Source organism: Melanostigma gelatinosum, assembly GCF_949748355.1.
Source record: "Melanostigma gelatinosum genome assembly, chromosome: 13".
Taxonomy (NCBI): domain Eukaryota; kingdom Metazoa; phylum Chordata; class Actinopteri; order Perciformes; family Zoarcidae; genus Melanostigma; species Melanostigma gelatinosum.
The window spans coordinates 9,739,261-9,763,980 of NC_136646.1; the positions used below are offsets into that span (position 1 = coordinate 9,739,261).

General features: G+C 46.6%; 1 protein-coding gene across 2 annotated transcripts in view; it reads left to right on the plus strand.

Moving 5' to 3' along the window:
* The window catches only part of smurf2 (SMAD specific E3 ubiquitin protein ligase 2), a 39,595-nt gene extending 17,869 nt beyond the window's left edge, over positions 1–21,726 (plus strand). Inside the window, exons 4-19 of one of the 2 annotated variants that reach the window (XM_079282325.1) lie at positions 2,138–2,277; positions 4,981–5,046; positions 5,676–5,760; positions 6,095–6,178; positions 7,164–7,378; positions 8,715–8,799; positions 10,420–10,578; positions 10,701–10,754; positions 14,904–15,105; positions 16,469–16,572; positions 16,796–16,910; positions 17,487–17,665; positions 18,894–19,152; positions 19,280–19,481; positions 20,432–20,507; positions 21,118–21,726. In XM_079282325.1, coding sequence (XP_079138451.1) covers positions 2,138–2,277; positions 4,981–5,046; positions 5,676–5,760; positions 6,095–6,178; positions 7,164–7,378; positions 8,715–8,799; positions 10,420–10,578; positions 10,701–10,754; positions 14,904–15,105; positions 16,469–16,572; positions 16,796–16,910; positions 17,487–17,665; positions 18,894–19,152; positions 19,280–19,481; positions 20,432–20,507; positions 21,118–21,217 — 2,125 coding nt within the window. In that variant the 3' untranslated portion in view covers positions 21,218–21,726. The remainder of the gene's footprint in view (positions 1–2,137; positions 2,278–4,980; positions 5,047–5,675; positions 5,761–6,094; positions 6,179–7,163; positions 7,379–8,714; positions 8,800–10,419; positions 10,579–10,700; positions 10,755–14,903; positions 15,106–16,468; positions 16,573–16,795; positions 16,911–17,486; positions 17,666–18,893; positions 19,153–19,279; positions 19,482–20,431; positions 20,508–21,117) is intronic. The other variant, XM_079282326.1, reaches the window with a different exon arrangement.
* The last annotated feature ends 2,994 nt before the right edge of the window (positions 21,727–24,720 follow it).

The following is a 24,720-nucleotide window of genomic DNA, read 5'->3' on the forward strand; positions in this document are numbered from 1 at the left end:
GGATGCAGTTCTGCGATGATTAGTTTTAGACTGAAGGAGGGAGCCCACCCGAGCAGATGTGCCACAACAGGTTCACATGGTGAGATATTATCACACCCTCGGCCTTGCCCGACACACGAGGAGAAGGGAAGAGGAGGTAGACACAGGCAGTCAGGAAATGATCTGTCTGTCTCATCTCATTCCCAACACATCTTTGGCTGTCTGTACGTAACAATGTTACCTGACCGTGGTCTTTACTAGAACATCACTTGTTTGTCATACAGACATTCATGGTCCCCAGAAGATGAAGCTTACTGACTTAACGATGCCTCGACTTTTCCTCTTGTGCTGCCATGATGTTGACACATAGAAATAGAGTAGGAGTAGGACAGGCATTCCCACTCAAGTCAACATGGCACGATGGTCAAAGCGGCGGCCATTTTCATGTGTTTAAACTAAACCGACGAGAGCCAGAGTCCAGAGTACTTCATCCACACACCGTCACAGCGTAGTAAGGCACATGCCAGATGAGTGGGAACTTCATTTGGCTTATTTAGTATAACCAGTGTAGCATTAAAGCATGGTGGAATTAGCACGCTAGCTAGCTAACTAGTGCACAGCTGGCTAGTTAGCTAGCTTGCTAACTCCGCCATGAGTTAATACAACACTAGTTACAGAAAGTAAGCTGGGCTGGTGGCCAGGGGCAGCACTGGTTCCAACGGTCCCTCCACCTCACTCCACACTGCTGCGAAGAATGACATGCTACCTAGCTAGCTAGCCATCTGTCTACGGAGCTGCATCCGCTGTCTTTGTGGCGATAACACTTTATGGCCCGACTGATGTATGTTGTCACAATAGCGACTGACAACAATCACCATTTTCTTTGATAATGACAATGGAAAACAGTTCAATGTCCGTTCTATTCCTATTTGGTTTCTGTTACATTTCATTCTCACATTTATGTTCCCTTTTTTTTATCTAGCGTCATAATAAGGTCAAATTGAAATTGTCCAATACTTTGGTTTAGGACCAAATACCTGCAAAATGTATGACAATTCCCATCAGCCTCAGCTGCACTTTGTGTTTAGCTCTAATTGGCAAATGTTAGCATGCTAACACGCTAAACTCATGGTCAACATTACACCTGCTACACGCTAGCTTGTTAGCACTGAGCATCTTAGCATGTTGACATTAGCCTGTAGCTCAAAGCACCACTCTGCCCATGTGCAGCCTCACAGTGCAGCTAGCAGTGCTGTAAACTTGGTATTGTAATCTTTTGTCCTGCATTTATTTATTGATTGAGTGCTTCCTCTCTCTATGCGATGCTTATCCACAACGTCTTCAGTTAAGAACGTAGAATCATGGAGGACATACTGTGATTTTTCCAGCAGATGTGAATGCAGCATTGTTTACAGTATAGTCAACAAACTTCTCCTGAACTGCTTCAAAATAGTTTACTCGGAGGCAAACAACCCTTGAGTTATATTACAACCCTCCCCGTTTTACAGCATGATTGATGACTGTTTATTACATTACATTTTTTTAATTAAGCTGGTATAATCAAGCTGGTCATTTGTGCTTTTCATATATTAGAGAGAAATAGTTGCCTTCATTTTCCTTAAAGTGTCACGTTTGCAAACACAAACCAAAAAGGGCCTCGAGAGCTGAACGCTTGGTGTTGGCCTAAATTTAAAAAAGCCTTTTTGTAGAACAAACGTAGACACTTTTTTAACCGTTTGACAGATTATTTTAAAATGTTTTCATGGTTGCACCGTAGCTAAATTTCATCTCATCTCTCTGTACTGCACGTCTCCTCTCTCGCTCCTCCTGATACGTGTGGAGGGCTGCTGTGAATAAATGATTCACAGGATCACAGTCTGCACGCGGTGCTCCGTCTCATACGCAGACGCTCGGGCTCAGATTCACACGTTCACATAATGCCTCTCAGCCACCCCGCCTTCCTCTTCCGCTTCCGCCTCCATGTCCCGACCGTGTCTTGTGATGGGTCATGTGCTAGCTTCTGTGTGGCGGATGTGTCTCTGCTGGGGACATCCTGAGCGAGACTCTTGTCAACACGTTACATCTCTTAAAAATTATATGAGCAATTATGTGTGAGGCATTATTGAATCTTAATGTTTCCCTCCCTCTTTCCCCTCAGATACATCGGAAAATCAGACTCCATCACCATCAGCGTGTGGAATCACAAGAAGATTCACAAGAAGCAAGGGGCGGGGTTCCTGGGCTGTGTCCGCCTTCTGTCCAACGCCATCAACCGCCTTAAAGACACAGGCTGTAAGTGTCAGTACTCCTTTTCTTACTTTATTTTTAAATCTCTAAGCTGAATGGTACTCTGGCTGCTCACTAGTGGAAGGAGCCATGTGTTGCATATTAAAGGTACCCTGTGGAGTTTTTGACCACTAGTAGCACTGAAGGAACAATGGATTTACAAGCGGGTCCCCGTTTGGTTCGTAGGGTGCACAAAGACAGACATGCACCTGCGACCCAGCCCTGCTTCCAGTTCTATGCTATTCCACGGCAACACGCAAAGAAAACCGCAATGCACCAACCAGGACAGAGAAAAATATGAATGTAAAATACATCGTATAATGAAAAAATAAAGCTTGGAGGAGTTTACAACATTAGGGGTGTTTTAATTCGTCCCACTTTAGCTTTATTTAAACATTCAAAGCACCGTATGGCTTAAGGTTTTCCGGGCGGATATCGCGCTTGTGAACTTTGGTTCCACATTACGTGCACCAATCTACATACCGAGTATTCTGAATTTGGCTGTTTGCACCGGACCGTGACCCGCGGACCCTGATGGTTTGGATTGTTTGTGTACGAGAAAACTCCACGGGGTACTTTTAACTCTTAAATACAGTGAATTGATCAAAGTTTGTGTCGTGTGATATTGCCCTGCTCTTGGATTCTTAAAAAGCCTAAATATCTGTGCATAGAAAAGTTTGATAGGATAAAATGCTGTAATCATATTTTCTTTTAGGCAACTGACTGAAATGTGTTTGTGCTGGTTGACTCCAAAGATGTTGTTTTACAGCACTGTGTGTTATTGTGCTGATGTCAGCTGTAATGCAGTGCTGACGTCCAGACGCTTTTATCCCAGAGGTTCTTTTGTCTTGTTCTGAAAAATGTAATTCTTGTAGTACAGTTGCAGCACAGATACTGTTGTCAAACTACACATGACTTGTTACTTGTCGTTTAGTCAACTTTGTTCATTATTCTCTCCACTGGGCTGGAGAGTAACTCTTGAATTATTAAATGCAGTTATTCGCGCCCTAATGGGAAAATGAGGCTGTAATCCATCAGGACGGACGTTTACCTGCAGTGTGCTCAGCAGCAGACGTTATTAATGCCACAGTGCTGCTGTCAGGCCCAAGTGACCGAACATAGAGTAGTGTCCTGTCCCCCCTCACTAGGTCTGACAGAGGCCAGACCTGTGTGTGTGCGAGAGGGGTCAACACTCTGCCCCCCCCCCCCCCCCCCTTTGCCAGAACAGGAAGAGCCAATCAACATCGCCCTGCAATTACAGTAAAAAAGTCTCATGTCAGAAGCTAACTGGATAAATGAGATGGAGGCTTTGGTAAATGGCTCCCGGTCAAAGCAGTGCCAGACAGTTGTAGCTTTCGACAAAAGCGGTCTGCGAGTGATGTTCCGGCGTGGTGAGCTGGTACCTGCTCGCCTCTGGGACTCGTCCTGAGTCGCTTTCCTGGAGCGACTCAGGAAACCTGAACCGTGTGCCACAGCTGTGAGTGGTTTGCCTCTGCATTTCCTTTCCTTTCTCTCCTGGCCTCCTCCTCACCCCTTAGTTTACCCTTCAGTCTCCTCCATAGACACACACACACACATATAAAATGCCATTGTGACGAACCTCCCTCTATCTCCGTCTGCTGATCTAGACAACCGGTCATTTCAAGCAGACATGCATAATTGTAGAGCTATTACAGTGTAAGCGTAGATTTGTTGTGTTCGCTCTGTTGTGGTCGCCCCCCCGTGAGTATTTGTCATTCTTTTGTTTTTCCTGCGCATAGTTTAGTCCCCTCCACGGGGCCGTAGAGAGAACATCGGGTTGACTCAAGCATTTGTGTATAATTGTAGAGCGTCTTGGGTTGACTGTAACATTTATGCATAATTGCAGAGCATCTGTGTATGACTGCATTTGCATCTATTCCAATGCACCTCAAAGAGATCGCACGTCTGTTTACATTCTGTTTCCTCCGTGGCCGCTGACCTCCGGCCAGCCTTGTAGCGGTGTGACCGTCGCCTTGTTTTGGTTCCTGTTTAGTCTAGTCTCTAGACAGACATCCTGAGCTGATCTGCATGACACCCAGACAACAGAGAGCAGATAGTGGCATTTCTCATGTCTGCAGGCAGCTTGGACATTTCTTTTTTTTTTTTCCTCCTTCCTTTCCGCCCAATCTCTCTCTCTCTCTTTCTCTCTCACTCTCAAATTCCGCAGACTTTAAGAAGTTCAGACAAAGAGTTTCCAGACTTTGGCAGAAGTTCGTGTCCACGCTAAGACCGAGCCGAATAGTGCCGGCTTTGTACTGAAATTTGTCAAATGTTTGACCTCTGCATTTGAACTGAAGCGCGCTGTGTAGCGACGCTCAGTGAGATTTTTACAGCCCGTGGCTGTTCCACGAACCGGACCATCTGTTCCAGAGCAAAGCCAAGCTGTGGTCTGCAGACAGAAGAATGAGGGACGGATAATGAGGGAGGGAGGAATTGACTCTGAGTGATGTAAATGATACACGGCAATTGGGCTTGTCCACGGAGGGAAAGTAATGCCTCCCAACACATGCTGGCTTGCATGTAAATCTCTTGACACTGATGAATCTTCTCTTTTCTGCTTTCTTTCATCTTCCTTCTCATTTCCCGTGTGTCCCGTGTTGTCGTCTCTCTTTCTCTTTTCCTTTGCGCTCCACTTCCTCTTCTTTTTGTCCTCTCTCGCTCTCTCTCTCTCTCTCTCTCTCTCTCTCCCCACAGACCAGAGACTAGACTTGAACAAGCTGAGTCCCAGTGACAGTGACACAGTCAGAGGCCAGATAGTGGGTGAGTACAGACGGACACGCCAAACCAAGGATGCATTTGGAAGCACCAAATATGGCAAAACCATCATTTCAATTGGGGAGTAAATGGAAGCTACACGAAAACCTAAAATAGTTTTCACACCGACTTTTCTTCACCATGCGCCGCCATGTTGGTGTGCATTCACTGTACATTACATGTTCAAGGAGGATGGTATACACTAACCACCAGAGGAAGCAAGGTTAAAGCCAAGGCTGACCATTTAAAAGCAATTTCAGTATTTTCCTCGTCTTTTATGCCGGTTCTTGTAATAATTAAGGAGCTCGTGACGTGCATCCATGTTCTGTTTTGTTCCTTGCATGTTGATTCATATTCACATACAGCACACATGCTCTCTGCTATCACAGTCCTCATTTAAAATGTTGGATTGAATTTCATAACACCAGACCCTCCCTGCAGATGGAAAAGATGAAAATGCAACTTCCTTGAACCAGACCCTCCAGGATACGTCGCTGATATAGAAATTGAAGCCCGTCCCTGTTACTCATAAAGATACATCGCTCCATTTTGTGCTCTGATCAAATATCTGCGCCTGCACTGTGATCTGCTGTCTAGTAATGGCGCGTGCATCTGTCTGCCATGTGTTGCTGCAGTGAGCCTGCAGTCTAGGGACCGGATAGGCACCGGAGGCCCTGTGGTGGACTGCAGTCGGCTGTTTGACAATGATCTCCCCGATGGGTGAGCAAGTCCGGGGGAAATCTCTTCATCATCTCAGGGGGACTTTTTATTTTTGAGAGGCCGTTGCAATTCCTAAACAATGAATGCTGCCTTAGAGCGCAGTGTATACGGAGTGTGATATTTGCATGTGGTGAGATATGGAGCAGCGAGACAGAACGCTGCTAGATGGTCCCGTGGCTGCTTAAGCGTGTCCCCTCACTGTGTGTGTGTGTGTGTGTGTGTGTGTGTGTGTGTGTGTGTGTGTGTGTGTGTGTGTGTGTGTGTGTGTGTGTGTGTGTGTGTGTGTGTGTGTGTGTGTGTGTGTGTGTGTGTGTGTGTGTGTTTCCTCTGCCAGCTGGGAGGAGAGGACGACGGCGTCCGGGCGAATCCAGTACCTGAACCACATCACACGCACCACACAGTGGGAGAGGCCTACCAGGTGAGTACACTGTGCAGCAGCTCAGAGCCAGACCCTCTCAAACCTAAACAGCAAGCAGGCCGACGGAAGACCGCATCTCTGACCCCAGTGCTCCCAAAACTGGGGGAGTCTGTCCAAAACTAGAGTTGGCTCCTCAAAATACAAATTAAAAAAAGGTGTCAGACAGACTGCTCCAGACGGTGGTGTTTAATGACGTGGAAGAGCCAGGGAAGTCACGGAGCTGACAAGAGCGGAAATCGAGGCCTCTCGTCCCCCACTCTGTCTCTGTCTCTGTCTCTAGCTTCTTTTTATCGGCTCTTACCAAGCTTGACCTCAGCCGGTCTCAGTGCTTTTGTTTTTGATGCTCTGTTTGTGTGATGCACTGTATGGATTTCCCAGTTAGCACGGAAAGACTTTTTAAATGCTTCCTATTGATTTGCTGCTTTGTGTTTGTAGAGATGACTTTCTCCTTTTTCTATCCTTTCATACCATCTTAGACGCTTTTTCTTTTTCTTTTCTAAAGGCCCCGCACACACCGGGGGCCTGAATAAATGAGAGGAAAATGCAAAATACTTGCCTGCACATGCAAAACTATTCAAACCGACAGCGATACGAAATTTGCGACAGTTGCAGCACTTTTTGAACACAAGGTTGGAATAGATTCAGGCAGCCAGAGGACCAAGAACCAGGATCCTATTGACCCAGAGCAGCACCTGACAGTCCGTCTGAGGTCAAGTGTTGCACAGCCTAAGCTACTCTAAGCTATTTTATTGAGTTTCCTTCAAGCCTAAACACTCTGAGTGAATTTTCCTCTGGTGAACAGTTCCGTAGTGTGCATGTCTAGAGCTTTTATTGTGAAAGGTAAGAAAGGAAGGAGTGTATCTAGTATGCTCTGCCTATATCTCGCATATTAAAAAAACGCCCCGGTGAGTAAAATCCTATAGGCTGCTGCACCATTACCTTACCTTGTCTTCTTGGTCTGCTCCGTTCCCTCTTGCCCCCCCAGGCCTGCGTCAGAGTACTCCAGCCCCGGCCGGCCTCTCAGCTGCATCGTGGACGAGAACACGCCGGTCAGCACGAACGGAGCCACGCCCACCACGGTGTTGCCGCCCGTCAACGGCGACCAGCGGATCCAGGAGAGACGGGTCCGCTCCCAGAGGCACCGCAACTACATGAGCAGGACCCACCTGCACACGCCCCCGGACCTCCCTGAGGGATATGGTGAGTGGGAAGCTGTACGTGCTGTATTTATGAATGAACGTTCATCGTCCGGCCTTATTGCTCAGCCCTTCCTTAAAACAATCACAGTGCTTCGTGTAGTGACGCTGGTGTTGCTGAAGGGGGTACGTGAGTTCATCCGACGGGGCATCTTGACACAAAGTTTGGAAACCACGGCACTAGGCTATCAATACTGCAGAGCCGAGCCTTTCCTTTCTTCAGACAGATACATATTTAATATTCTGACTGCGCTGTATGCCGGGGAGGGTTTTATCCTCTTATGAAAGCCACCTCTACTTCAGATATGAATCGTGTCATCGTTGTAATGCCGTTGCGTTAATTGCTTCACTCCCGCCCTCCCTCCCGTGCTCAACACTGGGCTCAGTAAACCAGCTAATCTGTGTCCTCATCCGCTCCGATGACGCTGCAGCTCCACACAAGGAGCCTGAAATACTGGCTCCATTTTAGACAATCTAATTGAATTGATCTGGCTGTTAAAGGCTGGCGGCACACAGTCAAACAATCAGGCGCATTCATGTAAAAGCAAACACACAAACACACGCAAGCCCGAGGGAGTTGTGTTTATCCTCGCAGTAAAAATCTTCCGTCGGATTTTGAGCCGGAGCCAGGGAAGCATATCTTTGCTCCCGGTCCTTCAGATTAGGAGGCTCCGAGCCGCTCCACACTTGTCTCTCGCTCTCTCTCTCTCCGTCTCCGACCTCTTTGCTTTTTTTTTTTTTTTATTCTCAGGCGGCTCTCGCAAAAACCTGTCGGCGCCTCTGGTTCTCCTCATGTTAGCGAGCGCCAGCCAGGAGATATCGCCTCCGTGCGTCGAACATATATCGTGCGCTCATCGGGGGCGGGTGTGGGGGTTTTGAAGGGGTTATGTGTACATGTATGTTAAAGCAGGCCGGTAGGTCCGAAGGGATGCCAGAAAGAGCTCTCTGGCAGGCCGGCTCATGGAAATATCTCTGTCAGGCGGTGATGAATGAGCTCACCAACTCGAAAGTCAGACAAACCCATCTCTCCTCTCCTTTCCGCTCCAATGTTCTTCACCCTTCTCCCCCCCCCCCCCCCCCCCTCCTCTCCTGGCTGTCTCTCGGGATCTCGACTCACTCAGACGGTCCTTTTATCTCCATCTGTGTGATCTCTCTTATAAACACAATCTGTCTGCATGTGGCACATGAATTAAACTCAATTTCGTTTTCCATATGTTGTCAAACTTTTGACGCTCCAAGGTTTCGGCAAAAATGTTGTAGTCCCTCCGTTTGTTTAAATTGGACTCACATGATGTCCAGATCTCGCATGGATTAATCCCGACTTTGATGTCCCCCTACAGAGCAGAGGACCACGCAGCAAGGCCAAGTGTACTTCCTCCACACTCAGACGGGTGTCAGCACGTGGCATGACCCCAGAGTGCCACGGTATGTCCGCCACAGGGTCCGTGGCGTCAGCGAGACGACGTCTCCGTTGTAACTTTTGTATAGTTTTTCTCCTTTTACTGTTCACCGTAGAAACTGTAGAATACATAAAACAAGAATAATAAAATGCACACATGAGAAATTGGGCTGTCCACAGACGCTTGGGTCCGTTATCATTCCTTGCGGTCCTCCCGGATTTACCGTCTTAACTGACATTACACATAACTCGTGTCACGGTCTCTTAGTCCCGGTCCCCTTGTAGTTGTTGCCGTAAAACCTGCAGCTGGTTACGCGCCTGCCACGGCGTGAGGAGACCCGTGTCAGGGGGCTCTGAGCGCATCGCTCCTCTGGCGCGAGCGCTGAAAGGCCCCGCTCTGGGACACATGGCCAACAGCACACAGGTCTCAATCAGCAGTACCAGAGGCTCGAGGGCAATCCTCAGTCAGGCATGTGTGTCCTGTTGATTACCATATTCCCAATAAAAAAGAAAACACGCACGCTCGTAGATCTACACGCGCGAAGAGAGAGGTTTTACTGCACTCCAGACGCTATCAATAAAACATGACTGATATCATAATACCTGGCCGCTGCGCGCGGTTTATCCGTGTACGAGTGACAGACGATGTTTTTATTGCCCTTGATAGGAGGCTATTGGTCACGCCCGCACCTCACCGGGTGCTCCGCAGACAGCTCCAACATTAGCAGATGGCTTAGCTGCCAAGCTCTCATCGCTTCGTGAGGCTCCGGTCCCTTTTGGCTTTCACCCTGCGAAACAGAGCAGCCAGCATCGCGAGCCTGCTGTAATTTCTGAACCTCTTTTTCGTCTCCATGGAGTCCAGCTGAAAGGGGTTGCAGGGCAGCAATAAATAATGTAGATGGGAGGAAGAAGAAAAATAGAATAAAAGTGATTTCTCAGACATCTCGGAATCTTGCTGTCCGCCTGAGTCCAGTTAGTCAGTGCTTTGGTATGTTTTATACCTCGAATTCAACATGAAAATCTGCTTATTCGCTTTCAGGGAAAAGATCAATGGCATTCTTGTGTTACGCGTGACACGTATGTAGCTCATGTATGAATCTACGGCCAGCGGTTGGTGAGCTCAGCTTAGCAAAAAAGATTATCAGCACCTCTGAAGCTCCCTAATTAAGGCGTTATATCTTGTATATCTTGTATATCTTGTATATTTTGTACAAAAAACTAAAGTACAAAGAATAAATTTGCCTTTTACGTGGGGTTAAACAGCAGACTGTTTCTTGGTTCCCTGAAGTTACTGCTAACCTTCAAACAAACTGAAGTTAGTGTGTTCAAGTGGGTGGGGGGCAAAGCTGAGGTTGTGGTTTATCAGGTTTCTTCCCTTTCACTTTGATATGATTCGTGTAAGATTTCCCCCAGAATCCTGTGGTCTGAAAGGGGCGAGAGAAAGTAGTGCAGAGAGAGAGAGAGAGAGACAAACAGGAGAGGTTAGAACGCTTCAAAAGGGGGAAGTTCAAGCCAAGGTGTAAATGATGAGAATAGCTTCCTGTGTGTGTGTGTGTGTGTGTGTGTGTGTGTGTGTGTGCTTTTTTTCCCCTGTCCCCCGTCCCAACCTACCCTGCCTCTAATGTGTGCTTTTTGCTGCATTTCAGAGATCTGAGTAATGTGAACTGTGAGGAACTGGGTCCTCTACCTCCTGGATGGGAGATACGGAACACTGCCACCGGGAGGGTCTACTTTGTCGACCACAACAACCGAACCACGCAGTTCACCGACCCGCGCCTCTCCGCCAACCTGCACCTAGTCCTAAAGTGAGTCCTACGCTACCCCAGAGCCAGAAAGATGCAACAGTGAAATCAATTCAACTGCACATAAAAGAAACAGTGCGTAAAAGCAGAGAGATTTATTTTCTGTCTTTGTTTTGCGTCTGCAGTCCAAGTCCGAGCCCCAATGGTTCTCGCGGAGGCATCGAAAGTCAGAATGTCGGGTAAGGGTTTGGGCTTCGTGCCAGCAGACTGGAACACACACAAGCACGCACTCGCTCGGACATTCACAGGCATACTCGCTTTGCCCCCCCCCTCCCCTCAGTCGATGTTTTACACCGGGATCCTGTGCCAAGGTGTGTTCACCACCTGTAGCGGTTCAGAGGAGCCCGTCTGCTGAGCAGACATTTGTGCACGCACACACACAGACATACTCACGCAGTGAACTCCCCCCACAGTCTTTCTTTTGGTTTTGATCTTAATCATAAAGGCGTTTTAGCACACAATCCGTCACAAAGCTGGCTTTGGCCAGACATCAGATAGCTGAGTGGAAACCAAGGCGGCTGTGTCTGTGGCTGAGGAGCGTGCGTGCGTGCGTGTGCGTGTGTGTGTGTGTGTGTGTGTGTGTGTGTGTGTGTGTGTGTGTGTGTGTGTGTGTGTGTGTGTGTGTGTGTGTGTGCGTGTGTAGGTTCATGCTTCTGTGCTTGGTACATGCCTGTCTTCATGGATGCACATGTTCAAGGGTTTCTTCCCCTGTGCAGCTGTTCAAACACATGTGCGGCGATAGCCATAGAATTACCCATAGGTCATTGCTCCACAAAGGTGGAGCAGTGTACTGGTGCCTCGGTGGGCCTCCTCCGTCTGACCTCATTCCTCCTCCGTGCAGAGAGAGAGAGAGAGAGGGACGGAGATCAGGTTTCTTTTCTCTTCTTTTTTTTTTTGTTCCTGTTCTGATGGATCAAAGAACGTGTTTGGGATCGTTCGTATTCATCTGCGGCCCTCTGAAAAGTCTTGTAAAAATGTAGCCTGGCACGCCACATTCGTTTTTAATGAAGGGGTTTTGTCCAAGAGCATGACTTTGCCCAGATGTGTGAAAATCTCATGCATAGAATTTCTATTGTATATGAATTCTGGGAGGATAATTAGCCAGGGAGTGGGATCACAGGTGATTGATTTTACATACACACAGAAATATTGGTGTCTCCATCGAGTGCCATACATCTCCTGGTTACTCGAGGCGCGTGGACCTTGGCCTGACATTAGTGATGAGTCAGGTTTCTCTTTAGCCTTCCTCAATCCGCTCTCGTTGAGTTAACCTTGTAATGGACCAGTTGTTTGGTACGTTTTCTGTCCCAACCTAAGCTGCTCCGTTACCGTGAATTTTGGAGTGACTTTCTGTCTGGTGACAAAACTCTGGAAAAGATATCAGTCGTCATGGATTTCCATCAGGACATCTGCCTTTTATCAAGTCAGGGATTTTAGAAATTTTCACCGCTCGTGTGCCGTCATCCCACAAAAATGTTCTATATATATATATATATATATATATGTCCCTCAAAGTTATGGTTTATTGCCTTTTTTTTATTCGCTAAAAACACTGCCTGAGCATCCAGACCAGGTTTTTTGATTATATTTCCCCTGTGATGTTCTCCCGAATTCAAGCCTCCTGACTGGTCAAAGTCACTGTTCAACACGTAACTAAATCCTGGTCTGGTTTTAAGACCTGGCTGCAGGACTGCAGTGTGTAACGGTGTAATTTCCCAGACGTTTGTGATTTGTTGCTCTACAAAAACATCGCTTTTGTTGCGGCGACGTGTCCCTGCGGCGAGCGTCTTCAGGTAACGTGCACCAGAGCCGTGCTCATCAGCGAGGAGCTGGAAAGAGAAGAGAGGACGAGAGAAGGAGCAGCGGAGACGGAGCAGGAATGTTTTGATTTATAGGTGAAAGTGCAGGGAAGAGATGTCTCCTCCGTCCTTCCGTCTCTCCCACCCACCCTCTGAGTTGTCTGCAGTGTTTGGGTGCTGTCGGGAGAGTTCCTGCCTCCCCCTCACCCTCCCTTCACCTTCCCTCCCGCTGAGTCTAGTCGGCAGGAAATAAAGGGATTGAAGAGGAGGTCTCGAGTGTCCTATGGGGCCCTTGTGGCTTTCTGGGATGGCAGGAAGCGATTGAAAAGCCAAAGTGGATTCTACTTGGCAGACGCCAGAAGCCAAGCTCAGTCACTTTGTTGAGGAGAAGTTGTCATTGTGGTCGAGGAGAATGTAAGCCATAGGGCGGACACTTGAGAGTCGCAGTTCCCAGTCGAGACATTACAGACTGTATTCTGTCATGAGGTGAACTGACTGAGTAAGGAGTCAGAAGGTTTCCCCCTGTATGTGTTTGCTCCATAGAATTTATTTATTTGAACCTTGGTACCACTTAGAGAGTTACACATCCACCGCCCTCCGTGCTCGGCTCTAGAGTCTGGTGTTTATGCCACCCCCCCTGTGCAAGAAATCCTTTCGTGCCGGCCCCATAAAGGCCCTTTTGATTCTGCGTGTGTGTTGTGTGCCTCCCTGCTGCACCACCCTCTGAGGCTGTCTTCCCGAACACAGCGCCTCGTTTCAAAAACGCGTATTCTCCATCCAATGTCAGACTGAAGACGTCTGCCGTCAATAGATGATGTTCACAGTCACACGACTGATGCTATGTTAAAACCGCTTTTTTTGTCTGTTTACTGAAATCTTTACTGAAATGCGGCTTTCTTTCTTTTGTTTTATGCGAGTTTCCAATGAAATGCTTGAAAATTCAAACTAGACAGAAACTACAGAAGTAAAACAAAGTTTTCAGGCTAGCCAGACTACAAAAGACATGGAAAATGCAGTCTACTATTATTATTATTATTAATATACCATGCAATAAAAACAATGAACTAATCTACAATAAGTACATTTAAAGTGCCTATAATCTATTTTTATATTAACAATGTATGCATGACAATAAGAAAGGGCTCCCTTGTAGTGATGAACCCACTGTACACCCCCGTTCATCAGCACACAGGCACAGTTGGAGACTCGATGGTTAACATAAGAGCTGGTGGAGACCAGAAAGAGCTAAAAGAGGCAGAATATTGGACTCTCATCCATCAGGTGGCCATCAACATGACCCCAAAATACATGTTAATGTATGCTGGGTGTTTCAATAAGCAACTATCTGCAAACAAATAGCCCACTTATCAACCTAAAAGGTATATGTCAGCGTCGTGTTCACAACTTGTTTCTACTGCTGCTCTGCTAAGCTAGTTAGCTTTGACAGGCGTTTCCATTGTGATAGCATTAAGCTAATGCCTCATAAGTAACGTGGAATAACAAACTGAGTTACAAAGATGTTGGTTCATCAAAACGGACAAAAGACAAACTTTTGGACTTGTGAAATGTGCCCGCGGGCCTCGATGACCCTTCGTTACAAGTGTACACGATGAGTCAGAGGCAACAGAGGATCTATTCGCTGAACGTTCTTTCCCCTCAGTCATATTCTGCTGCTCCCCCGTAGGAAGTTTTTATTTTTAGTTCAGCCGTCTCTCAGTGTGAGACCGCCGGGCCTCTGCCAGGTGGAGAGCTGCGGAGTTGAAGCTGTAAGTGTGTGTGTGAGGGGCAGTGAGTGAGTGAGTGAGGATGAGGGAGACGTCTTCCCACTAATCCCACCTCCACCTATGTGTGTCAGTGTGCGAGGGGCCGAAGCAGCTGTTTGACTTGAGGTGCTTCCCAGATGACCTCGGTGTGTTTACTGCTCGTACAGTCAGCAGAGCACAGACACAGAACCTTCCCACTCTGAAAGCTGTATTTTGAGTTTCCTGGCATTCCACTTGTTGTTTTTGTGCAAGTACTTGCTTACTTTTTCTTTCCTCACTAGTAAGCTTGTTTGTGTTTGGTATTGGCACATATAAAGAGTTACAATCTCTTTTCTTTCATCCTGTCCCTCTGTGTCTTTCTCTTGGCCCGTTTCTCCCTCTCCTCTCCTCTCCTCTCCTCTCCTCTCACTTCTTTCCCATGCCGCTCTCCTCTGCCTCTCCTCTCCTCTCCTCTCCTCTCCCTCTCCCTCTCCCTCTCCTCTCCTCTCCTCTCCTCTCCTCTCCTCTCCTCTCCTCTCCTCTCCTCTCCTCTCCTCTCCTCTCCTCTCCTCTCCCTCTCCCTCTCCCTCTCCTCTCCTCTCCTCTCCTCTCCTCTCCTCTCCTCTCCTCTCCTCTCCTCTCCTCTCCTCTCCTCTCCCTCTCCCTCTCCCTCTCCTCTCCTCTCCTCTCCTCTCCTCTCCTCTCCTCTCCTCTCCTCTCCTCTCCTCTCCTCTCCTCTCACTTCTTTCCCATGCCGCTCTCCTCTGCCTCTCCCTGCCTCCGCCAGTCGTCAGAACCAGTTGAAGGATCAGGCCCAGCAGGCTCTGGTGTCCCCCGCTCAGCTCCCGGAGGAGGCCGAGTGCCTCACGGTGCCCAAGTACAAGAGGGACCTTGTTCAGAAGCTCAAGATCCTCCGCCAGGAGCTGTCCCAGCAGCAGCCCCAGGCGGGCCACTGCCGCATCGAGGTGTCCCGCGAGGAGATCTTCGAGGTGAGGATGGAAAAGAAGCGAGCTCAGTCATGTCGTCTTATTATTTGAAGCTCACAACGGGGGGGGGCCTGTTATTAAAAGGGAACATCGTTTAACCCAGAGAGAAATCCAGTCGTCACAGCCAGAGCATGCGTGGAATGAATTATAATGCATGAAATGGTAGAACAACATGGAAATGATCGAATATTTGCTCCATTGCACAACCGCCTGCCCTCATATTCCCCACAACTCCCAGCAAAACGGCACCAATATCTCCTGCTTTTGTATCTGCAGGGCCGCTTGTAATTGTACAAGTTATTTATTGACGCGCCCGAGTTATGTTAAAACATTCCCCGAAGGCTTTTCTTGTCTACTCCCAGAAAGGTCACTGCCTGTAATAGTTTGGCTGTGAGAATGATTTCTCTCTCACACACACAGTTATCTATGTGTGAAACCCAAAGCAGACCGCGTCTTGTTTGAGATGAGGATTTTCTACAAAGTGCATTTTCTCAGCTGGGAGAGGGTTTTTTGGGTTTTTTTGGGGGTTTTTTCTGCATCTTGGAGGCGCGGGGCCTTCATCAGAGCAGCAACACCTGCAACAGACTGCGTGACCCTCGTAAAATATGCACTGGAATGTGCTGGAACAGCCACGTCTGTTCATCTGAACGAAGACATTTTTGTTGGCTGATCTCAATGTGAGAGAGAGGGATGGAGGGAGAGGGTTGGGAGGAGGGAGGGTGCAGAAGACGTCTTTGAGCTTAAGCGAGACATAACTGCTTCGCGTCTCCAGACCAGCTGAAGCATTACATTATGACTGAACAGGCAAGTGTGAGCTGGTGGACTGTCAGACCCGTCTCACTCTGTACTTTTCCCTTGTCCTCCCACAGCACCACCTCTCTGTTTGTCTGCTGCATCTGTAGGGCAAAGTGGAACCTGGCTGTGTTATTATAGTCTGATGGCTGTGTTTATTATAACTGCCCCTAATCCACTTTTAATAACCCCCCCCCGACACTCTGAGCTGTCTGCGCGTGGGATGAACACTGATCGAGGCGGAGAGATCTCAGCCTCACAGCAGAGGACCGATTGGAAATGACTTCTGCAACGCCACATTGCATCCGTCTCATTTCTCACAAAACTGCTGCAGTAGAGCAAATGTTTGTCTCCAGCCCCGAAACCTTATATTTAATAGCTTCTAACTTTTAAGAGTTAAAAGCGTGTGCATCCCTGGACTTTAGTCAGTTTCCCCAGAGGCAGGACGCCTCATGTGGATAGTGCATGTATTAAAGATGGCTTCTCTTTGACTTCAGCTCAGCAGGGCAAATCCAGGGAACTGTTGTTAAACTGTCTTTGTTGACGAGGCGTGTGCGTGTTGTTTGTTCTGCAGGAGTCGTATCGCCAGGTGATGAAGATGAGGCCGAAGGACCTGTGGAAACGGCTCATGGTGAAGTTCAGAGGGGAGGAGGGGCTCGATTACGGAGGAGTGGCCAGGTAAGAAGCCATAGCAGAGGAAGAGCATGGTACAATGACCACACAGGCTCACACAGCACACAGCAGGCTGCCTCCTAGTGGACGAACCGAAGACCACAACTCACTCGCCACTGTTTTGCTTTTTTTCCGGTTTCAGTTTAAGTAAGCATGCTCTGAACTCCGACAGACCAGGTTGCATCCTCTGTATCCGATTGTAAGTCTTGTTTTTGTGCTCTGGATGCAGGGAGTGGCTCTACCTGCTGTCGCACGAGATGCTGAACCCGTACTACGGCCTGTTCCAGTACTCCCGCGATGACATCTACACGCTGCAGATAAACCCCGACTCTGCCGTCAACCCTGTGAGTCACAGTCATCGCTGACAACACGCCAAAAACATTTAAAAAACCCTTCTCGTGTGTCAGTTTTAGCAGAAAATGAAAATAATTCTTTTCACGGGTTAATCTTTATAATCTTCATAAATCGTTTTTGGCCTCATCATTCCTACTGGATTTCCATGAGTCTATGGCTGGTATGATCATGAAAAAGGTGTTAAATTGCAGTCAGTTTGGTCCAAAAAAGTATTGAATTTTATTTTGTAAAGACTGTGGAAGCCCTGATACGCCTCCCAAACATGCAAGACCTTCAGTTGAGACACGGATGGCTTAAGTTACATCTTCTTATCTTACTCAACATCAACACTCTCTCTGTGTTTGTCCATGTGACATGATCTTGTTGATAGACTTGTACGTGAGCGATGCAGCTGTCGTGTTGAGACTGTGACGTTGGGTTGTTCACCGCTTGTATCGTGTAGCATTAGTTGGTCAGTCAAAGGGGAATTCAGTGGTATAATATTGTGAACATACTTCAAACTGTCTGCTTTAAACGCCGCTGTCTGCTGTCATTTGGAAACGAAAGGTGTTTTTGTCTCCCCTCAGGAGCACTTGTCATACTTTCACTTTGTTGGCCGTATCATGGGGATGGCGGTGTTCCACGGCCACTACATCGACGGAGGCTTTACTCTGCCCTTCTACAAACAGCTGCTGGGTAAACCCATCACCCTGGACGACATGGAGTCGGTCGACCCTGACCTGCACAACAGCCTCGTGTGGATCCTGTACGTACAGGAAACGTATATTTACGGACGTCGATAACAGTGTTGACTTCTCCGTGTGAATGAAAAGTGGAACACCAATTACAACACAATGTTATGCTCTGCATTCCTGTCCACACATAACAAAGAAGTCATCTCTACTTGCAAAGAAAAATATGCCATTTTAGCGTAAATGTCACAATGTTTTCAGTCGATTTTATTATCTACTAACTGATGAGTACTGTTGCCCACATGAAACGCTCTCTCCTGTACTTTGATGACGGCGCCCCCCGGGGTTTTTGAACATATCTTACATCAGTGCTCCCTAAGCACATGTTTTCACACCACATGTATGTGTGTTTTCAATTCAGCTTAAAGGGACAGTTCACCACAAAATTACAAATACATATTTTTCCTCTTACCTGTCGTACTATTAATCAATCTAGATTATTTTGGTGTGAACTGCCAAATTTCGGAGATATCGGACTTCTCTCCAATATTAAGGGACTATATCTGCTTGTGGTGCTCAAAGCGGCAAAAAAAATACATTTATGAAATCAACAGCAATGTCTCTTTCCAGAAATCATGACCCGGTTAAACCATGATAATCCACAGACCATGTTGTAACAAGTTTCATGTAGGGACTATTTTCTTTCTACCGAACTACCAACTCTAACACCGCGCAGAAGGAAGCATGCCATTATATTGGATACTGTTAGCTCACCTAGCACCACTGAGCTAGCTACGGTTCCATGAGTGGAGGCCCGCTTCCTTCTGCACGGTGATACGGTTGGCAGAAAGAAAACAGTTCTTACATGAAACTGCTCCCAACAAGGTCTCTGGATCATCTTGAGTAACCAGGTCATGATTTCTGGAAAGAGACGTTGCTGTTTAGCTTTTCAAATGTACCTCTTTGGTGCTTTGAGCAAAACAAGCCGAGCGCCATAAAGTCCAATTGTATTGGAGAGAAATCAGACGTCTCTACAGCCGATACCTCCAAAACCAGGCAACTCACACCAAAATAATCGAGATTGATAAATATCACTCCAGGTAAGAGGATTTTAGGGTGAACTGTTCCTTTAACATCACACCTGCTGGTGTCGCCGATCAGCACGCATTCAACAAAAAAGAGCTCACTAGTGTTTTATTGGAATGACCAAGCCCTTTGTATTTATTTATGTATTCTTACCAATAGTGTGCAAAAGCCCCTTGTTGTCCTCACACAGTCATTCAAATGTGTATCTCTCTTCAGGGACAATGACATCACAGGTGTGCTGGACCACACCTTCTGCGTGGAGCACAATGCCTACGGAGAGATCATCCAGCATGAGCTCAAGCCCAACGGCAAGAGCATCCCCGTCAGCCAGGACACCAAGAAGGAGTACGTGCGGCTCTACGTCAACTGGCGCTTTCTGCGAGGCATAGAGGCCCAATTCCTGGCTCTGCAGAAGGGCTTCAATGAGGTCATCCCCCAACACCTGCTCAAGGCCTTCGATGAGAAGGAGCTAGAGGTACTTTGCTTCATCCTCACGTCTCTTTGTCGTTTACACACGCATCTAGATTTACCTCCAAGTGCATTAAGTCCAAACTTATCGTAACAATTTTCCCAAAACGTCCTCGTCTTTCCTCGCCCCGCAGCTGATTGTATGTGGCCTGGGTAAAATCGACATCAACGACTGGAAGTCCAACACGCGGCTCAAGCACTGCACCCCAGAGAGCAACAACGTCAAATGGTTCTGGAAAGCTGTGGAGTCCTTCGACGAGGAGCGCAGAGCCCGGCTGCTGCAGTTCGTCACCGGCTCCTCCAGAGTTCCCCTGCAAGGCTTCAAGGCCCTCCAAGGTGATAACACCCAGGAGGGAAAACTGCACGCTTTTGTTTTTGTTATGTGAACGTAGGTGTTGCTAAGCAGCAAACGCCCGGAAAGTCCTACGTCTGAAAAGCGCTCCTGAAATATCATGCCTTCAGTTAAAGGTACAACATGAATGTTAATGTCAGGTCCACAATGTGCAACGGTGCAGTCGTCAAGTCTTTGCTGTTCCTTTGTTGTGCACAGAGGGCGCTGCACAGGGATTCTTTGCTTCCCTGTGTCTCTGGGTTCCTCTGACCTGACATGAACCGTGAGTCTGCGTTGTAGTGCAGCGGTTCACCGGCTCCACGCTGGCAGACGATGCTGCCCAGAGACGGAGCACCCAGGCACGAGGAGTACGCCGTGTTCCACGGGCAGACGACGCCCTGACACGCCTTATGTAACACCGCCTTCCTTTCATGGTCAAAACATCTGCAAAGCAGGACACATGGCTGCAGTCAAGGGACAAAGTCAGCTCAGCATAGTGTTGCACGGTATCAAACGACAACTCGGTCAATAACCACAAGTCTTGACGCCTTCTGTGACACATTTGTGTCTCTTATTATATGGAAGCAAAGAAAGGCCATAATAATGATCATTCAACAAGCAACTGAATATTTTATTTATCCACAACTTTACATTTAGATGCCACTGAAGGTTTTGCACTGAAATATTTTACTTTGAAAACCGTATGTCTTCAGGCTCATTCCAAGGTGTGTCATTTCAAAAAGTTAAATTCAAAAGTCCAGTGGACTTTGCTTTGTTGGGGAGTCTGAAAGGATCGGACGGGGGTTCTGGTTGATTCCCTTCAGGCTTGTTTGATCGTCCTTGCTGACCTGGACCTGAGCAACTCGAAAGTAGTTTCTGAGACCGTGACCCGGACAGTGAGGAGCAGGTGTGCGGAGGTCCACTTTTACTAAACTGATTGTGTTTATTCATGTAGGTGCTGCTGGCCCTCGACTCTTTACCATCCACCAGATTGATGCCAGCACCAACAACCTGCCCAAAGCCCACACCTGGTGAGGAAACCTCTTCACACTGTTTGAATGACTGCATGAATTACATTATTGTACTGTGTATCATTCAAATACACTATAATACAGTACAGCATGTATATACCATACACACACGTATATTTGACTGTAGTTCAGATTATGATGAGGCTGTGGCCTTGAACAGTATTGTGCCATTTACAAATACCTTAACGTCAGCACTGCAAATCGACTAAACCACAGCTTGTTGCTGGTTTCAGTGCATTTCTACATTTAACAGGCCTGGAAATACATTTTAGACTATTAATGCTGAACTGGTATTGGAATTTAAAAACAAACGTATTCATAAAATATAGGATCATGGGAGTAATGTTTAAGAAAAAGATAGAATCACCGTAGTTTGAGTGTATGAAAAGACCCCAAATGGACACTGTAAGCAGACTACTTGATTACTATGAGCAGATGATTTAAACAGGAATCATTCTGTCCCAATCTTTGTGATCCATATAAGCGGTTTCCACTATATTATTAACCCTCTTTATGTTTGACTTTAGTCACACTGCGCTATGCAGCAGCGCAGTGATTCAGAACAGAATATGATTTTTAAATCCGTCTTCCTTTTCCGTTTTTTTTCCAGTTTTAACCGGATCGACATTCCTCCCTACGAGCAGTACGACAAACTGTACGACAAGCTGCTCACTGCCATCGAGGAGACGTGCGGCTTCGCTGTAGAGTGAGTCCCGGCAGAGCTCAAGCAACGACCAGAAGCAACATGAATAGAGTGGTCTCGTGTGACGTCACAGTTTAGCTGTCGGCCATGTTGGAGTACACACAAAGCCACTGGCATGCACGGCTGAGTCGCATAACCTATCGGTGGTGAACTTTTGTGCTGTCTTTGGTTGTGGCAGCAGAGCTGATAGAGACAAGAAATCATTCTTTCGTTTGCCAGCGGTCATTACACATCAAGGAAATGACACGAAGGAGCTATCCAAGCGACGTCGCGAGAAATGGCTGTCACGCATCTCTCGAGATATAAAGGAATGGAATTTGGCGTACACTAGAGTATGTGCGGATCACTTTATAAGTGGTACGTGATTTTATTTACAAATTCGTTTGTGAACAGTATTTAATAAAGGAAATATAAATTAAATTTGGACATGAGAAGGTTACCGAAGCTTCATCGGCCCGTGACAGCAGTCGGTACCAGAGACGTGTCGAGCGTGTACAACAGGCGAAACACAGAGATGCAGCCTCAGCATTGCTTGATATGAGTTTAACGTCAGATCATATATATATATATATATATATATATACATATATATATATATATGTATATATATATATGTATATATATATATATATATATATGTATATATATATGTATATATATATATGTATATATATGTATATATATATATATATACACACATATATATATGTGTATATATACACATGTATATATATATATATATATACATGTGTATATATATATATATATATATATGTATGTGTGTGTGTGTGTGTGGGGGGGGGTGAAGTTAGGGGTTAGTTGAAAGTGAATTCCTACACACACGCACACAATGACATGCATGTACAATGTAAACAAACACACGTGTCTGTTTGCACTGAGTAAACATTGAATATTGCTAAATATCTGACCAGATCTGTATATATTTACTCTTCCAATGACGAGATGAGAATTCTCGACGACCGTTGCTTTGACGTCTCGGACCCATCCACCGACAAACTGATTATAAGCGTCGAGCCCTTTGTAGCACTCCAACTCGTCTTTTGTGTAAGGACTGGGGGTGTTCACGAGATACGTGTAGATGTTGGCGTAGTTTACAGATGGAAGATAAGTAGGATCGGCACTGAAACCATCTGCACTCATCGTATAGGGATCCAAGTTACCAATAACCTTCAATTTGGCCAGGTAGCGAACCTTTGATGCACTATCCAGTGATTCAAAGTATGGTATTTTCGCCGCACTTCCTTGTTTACTCGCCGCCATGTAGGATCTGTATGTACTCCAACATGGCGGACAGACCTCGTAACTAAGGAGATCGTGACGTAGGTGAGACCACTCTATTGGCCATGACGAGCCCCCTAAAGCTCAATCCACTCCGACAGAGGGGGGGGGGGGGGGGGGGGGGGGGTCTTCCACAGTTGCTTCACCCAGGGGACGCCCATACTTCCCGGGGACATGTGGCCCAAGCTAAGGGAGGGTGGGCAGAGAGGACCAGAAAATGTCACCGGACTCTGGTTTTCCCTTTGAGACCCTCCAGCCCTCCTTCACGTCTTCTTTTATTGTTGAAAAGGATCTCTTCAGCTGCTAACAACTCAGACTATTTACTAACCCGTGGAACCTGCAAAGTCGCTGGCTCTTCCCTTTTCTTTTTTTTAATCCAAGTTCATTTTAGCATTTAAAAAATAAAAGATAGACTGTATTCCATGTAGCAATGCTCCACCTTACCAAGCAGAACACACGGTCGGTGCACTCTGACACGATATGAACAAGACTGGTTTGTTTGCTGGAGCACGGGGTCATTAAAGGTTCCCTCCACCACTTGAAAACACTCAACTTTGAATCGTGCTGTTTGGTGCCTCCGAGTGTTCACGTTGGGGCTGTTGGTAAACGGCCAAGGCTGGAAAACAGGGATGTGTGCGGATGACCAGGCAAAGACTAGAGGCTGAAATAGCCCGAGCCCGACTGTTTACAACCCTCTCCAAAGACGGCAGCGGGGACCTCTGCCCCCCGAGTCGCTGCCCAACACGTAGCGCTTCGTTTCCCACAAACCTATTTCACACGTTTGACGGCTAGTTTTGTTTAAAAAAACACATGAATGATGACACATGATGAACACATGAATGAATACCTTGAAATGTGTTATTTTTATATAACAAGCGGGGGAATTGAAAAAGAAACAATACAATTCTGTATAATATATATAATTTATCGCTGTTATATTCCCCTATCCATTGTTTCAGAAAAAAAAAACAAGATATTTTAAATTTTGAGTGTTGCTGTTTAAATTATCGAAGACAATTTGTGAAGACCGAACTAAGCTTGACTGATTTTTACTTAAGACTGCTGTGGTTTTATTTCTCGACACAACCTCTCACACACAAAGGAGAGGTGCGTCTTTAAAGGGCAAACACACCGTCAACACGCCGTGTCCTCTGAGTGCCGTGATCATTTCAGAATGAAAGAATCGAGCGAACCCTTTAAATTCTACTGATTTCATTCTGGAGCTACACGTGGTGGTGCGATGTTTCCCCCCGACTGTTACAGCTTTTTTTTAACACTTAGTCATTTGTAGCTGGGCTATATTAATGTCACTAGCATGAAACCTCTCATCCTTTTTCTAACGGCATTCTGTTTCAGAAGAGTCCAAAGCTCCATCGTCGTCTATTTCATGCTGCCTCCACTTTGTCATTGTTGTTGGAAAAAAAGAAAAAAGAACCTCTACTACCTTCTCGCCACGTGGTGCTAAACAGCATTAACGTTTGTCTGATATTGGCAACCTTACTCATCGACGTACTACTGCGCTTCTCGCGCTCACACCCGTTTGTGGCCGCAAACCATTCCCAAGCAATCAAGAGCTCCAGCTGGCCACATCCTCAGGAGACGTCGCACGTCAGTTTGAAATGTCCTTCGATTCGACGACTGACGAGGAACTAATTCTGACCATTTGTCTTTCCTGAATGTTAAAAAGAAAAAGTTGTTTAAATTGTTTTTTGCCCACAGCCGCCCATTAACACACAGTAACCGGTGCATGAGTCCATGTGTGCTTTTCTGAATGAGATGGATCCTGTTTAGGCCTGCTACAGTCCCATCAGTGATGTTTCTATTTAGAGAGAGAGGGGGGGGGTTGTTTTCTAAGATTTACAAATGAAATTCTTGAATGTTTTCAAAAAAAAAACAATGCTGCCGGTCTAGCAATCTCTATGACCGTAGACTGTTCTTTTAAATTTGCATACACTTAAAGGAAAGAAAAAAAGAAACTGTTCATTGTCATTTCTTTTGTCAAGTGTCCTCAGATGGTGCTTTGTACAGTCATAAGATATTGTCCATGTATGTGGATCAGACGACCTGTAATTTATCTTTAACTTAAGTGGGAGGAATGAAAAGAGGAATTGCACACGAACAGAATGAGGTTGCCATGTCTTTTTAAGCAGATATTCATTCGCCTTTTAAGTCCAGTGCACAAGCTGATGGCCCTACTGTCTGTTCCTACAC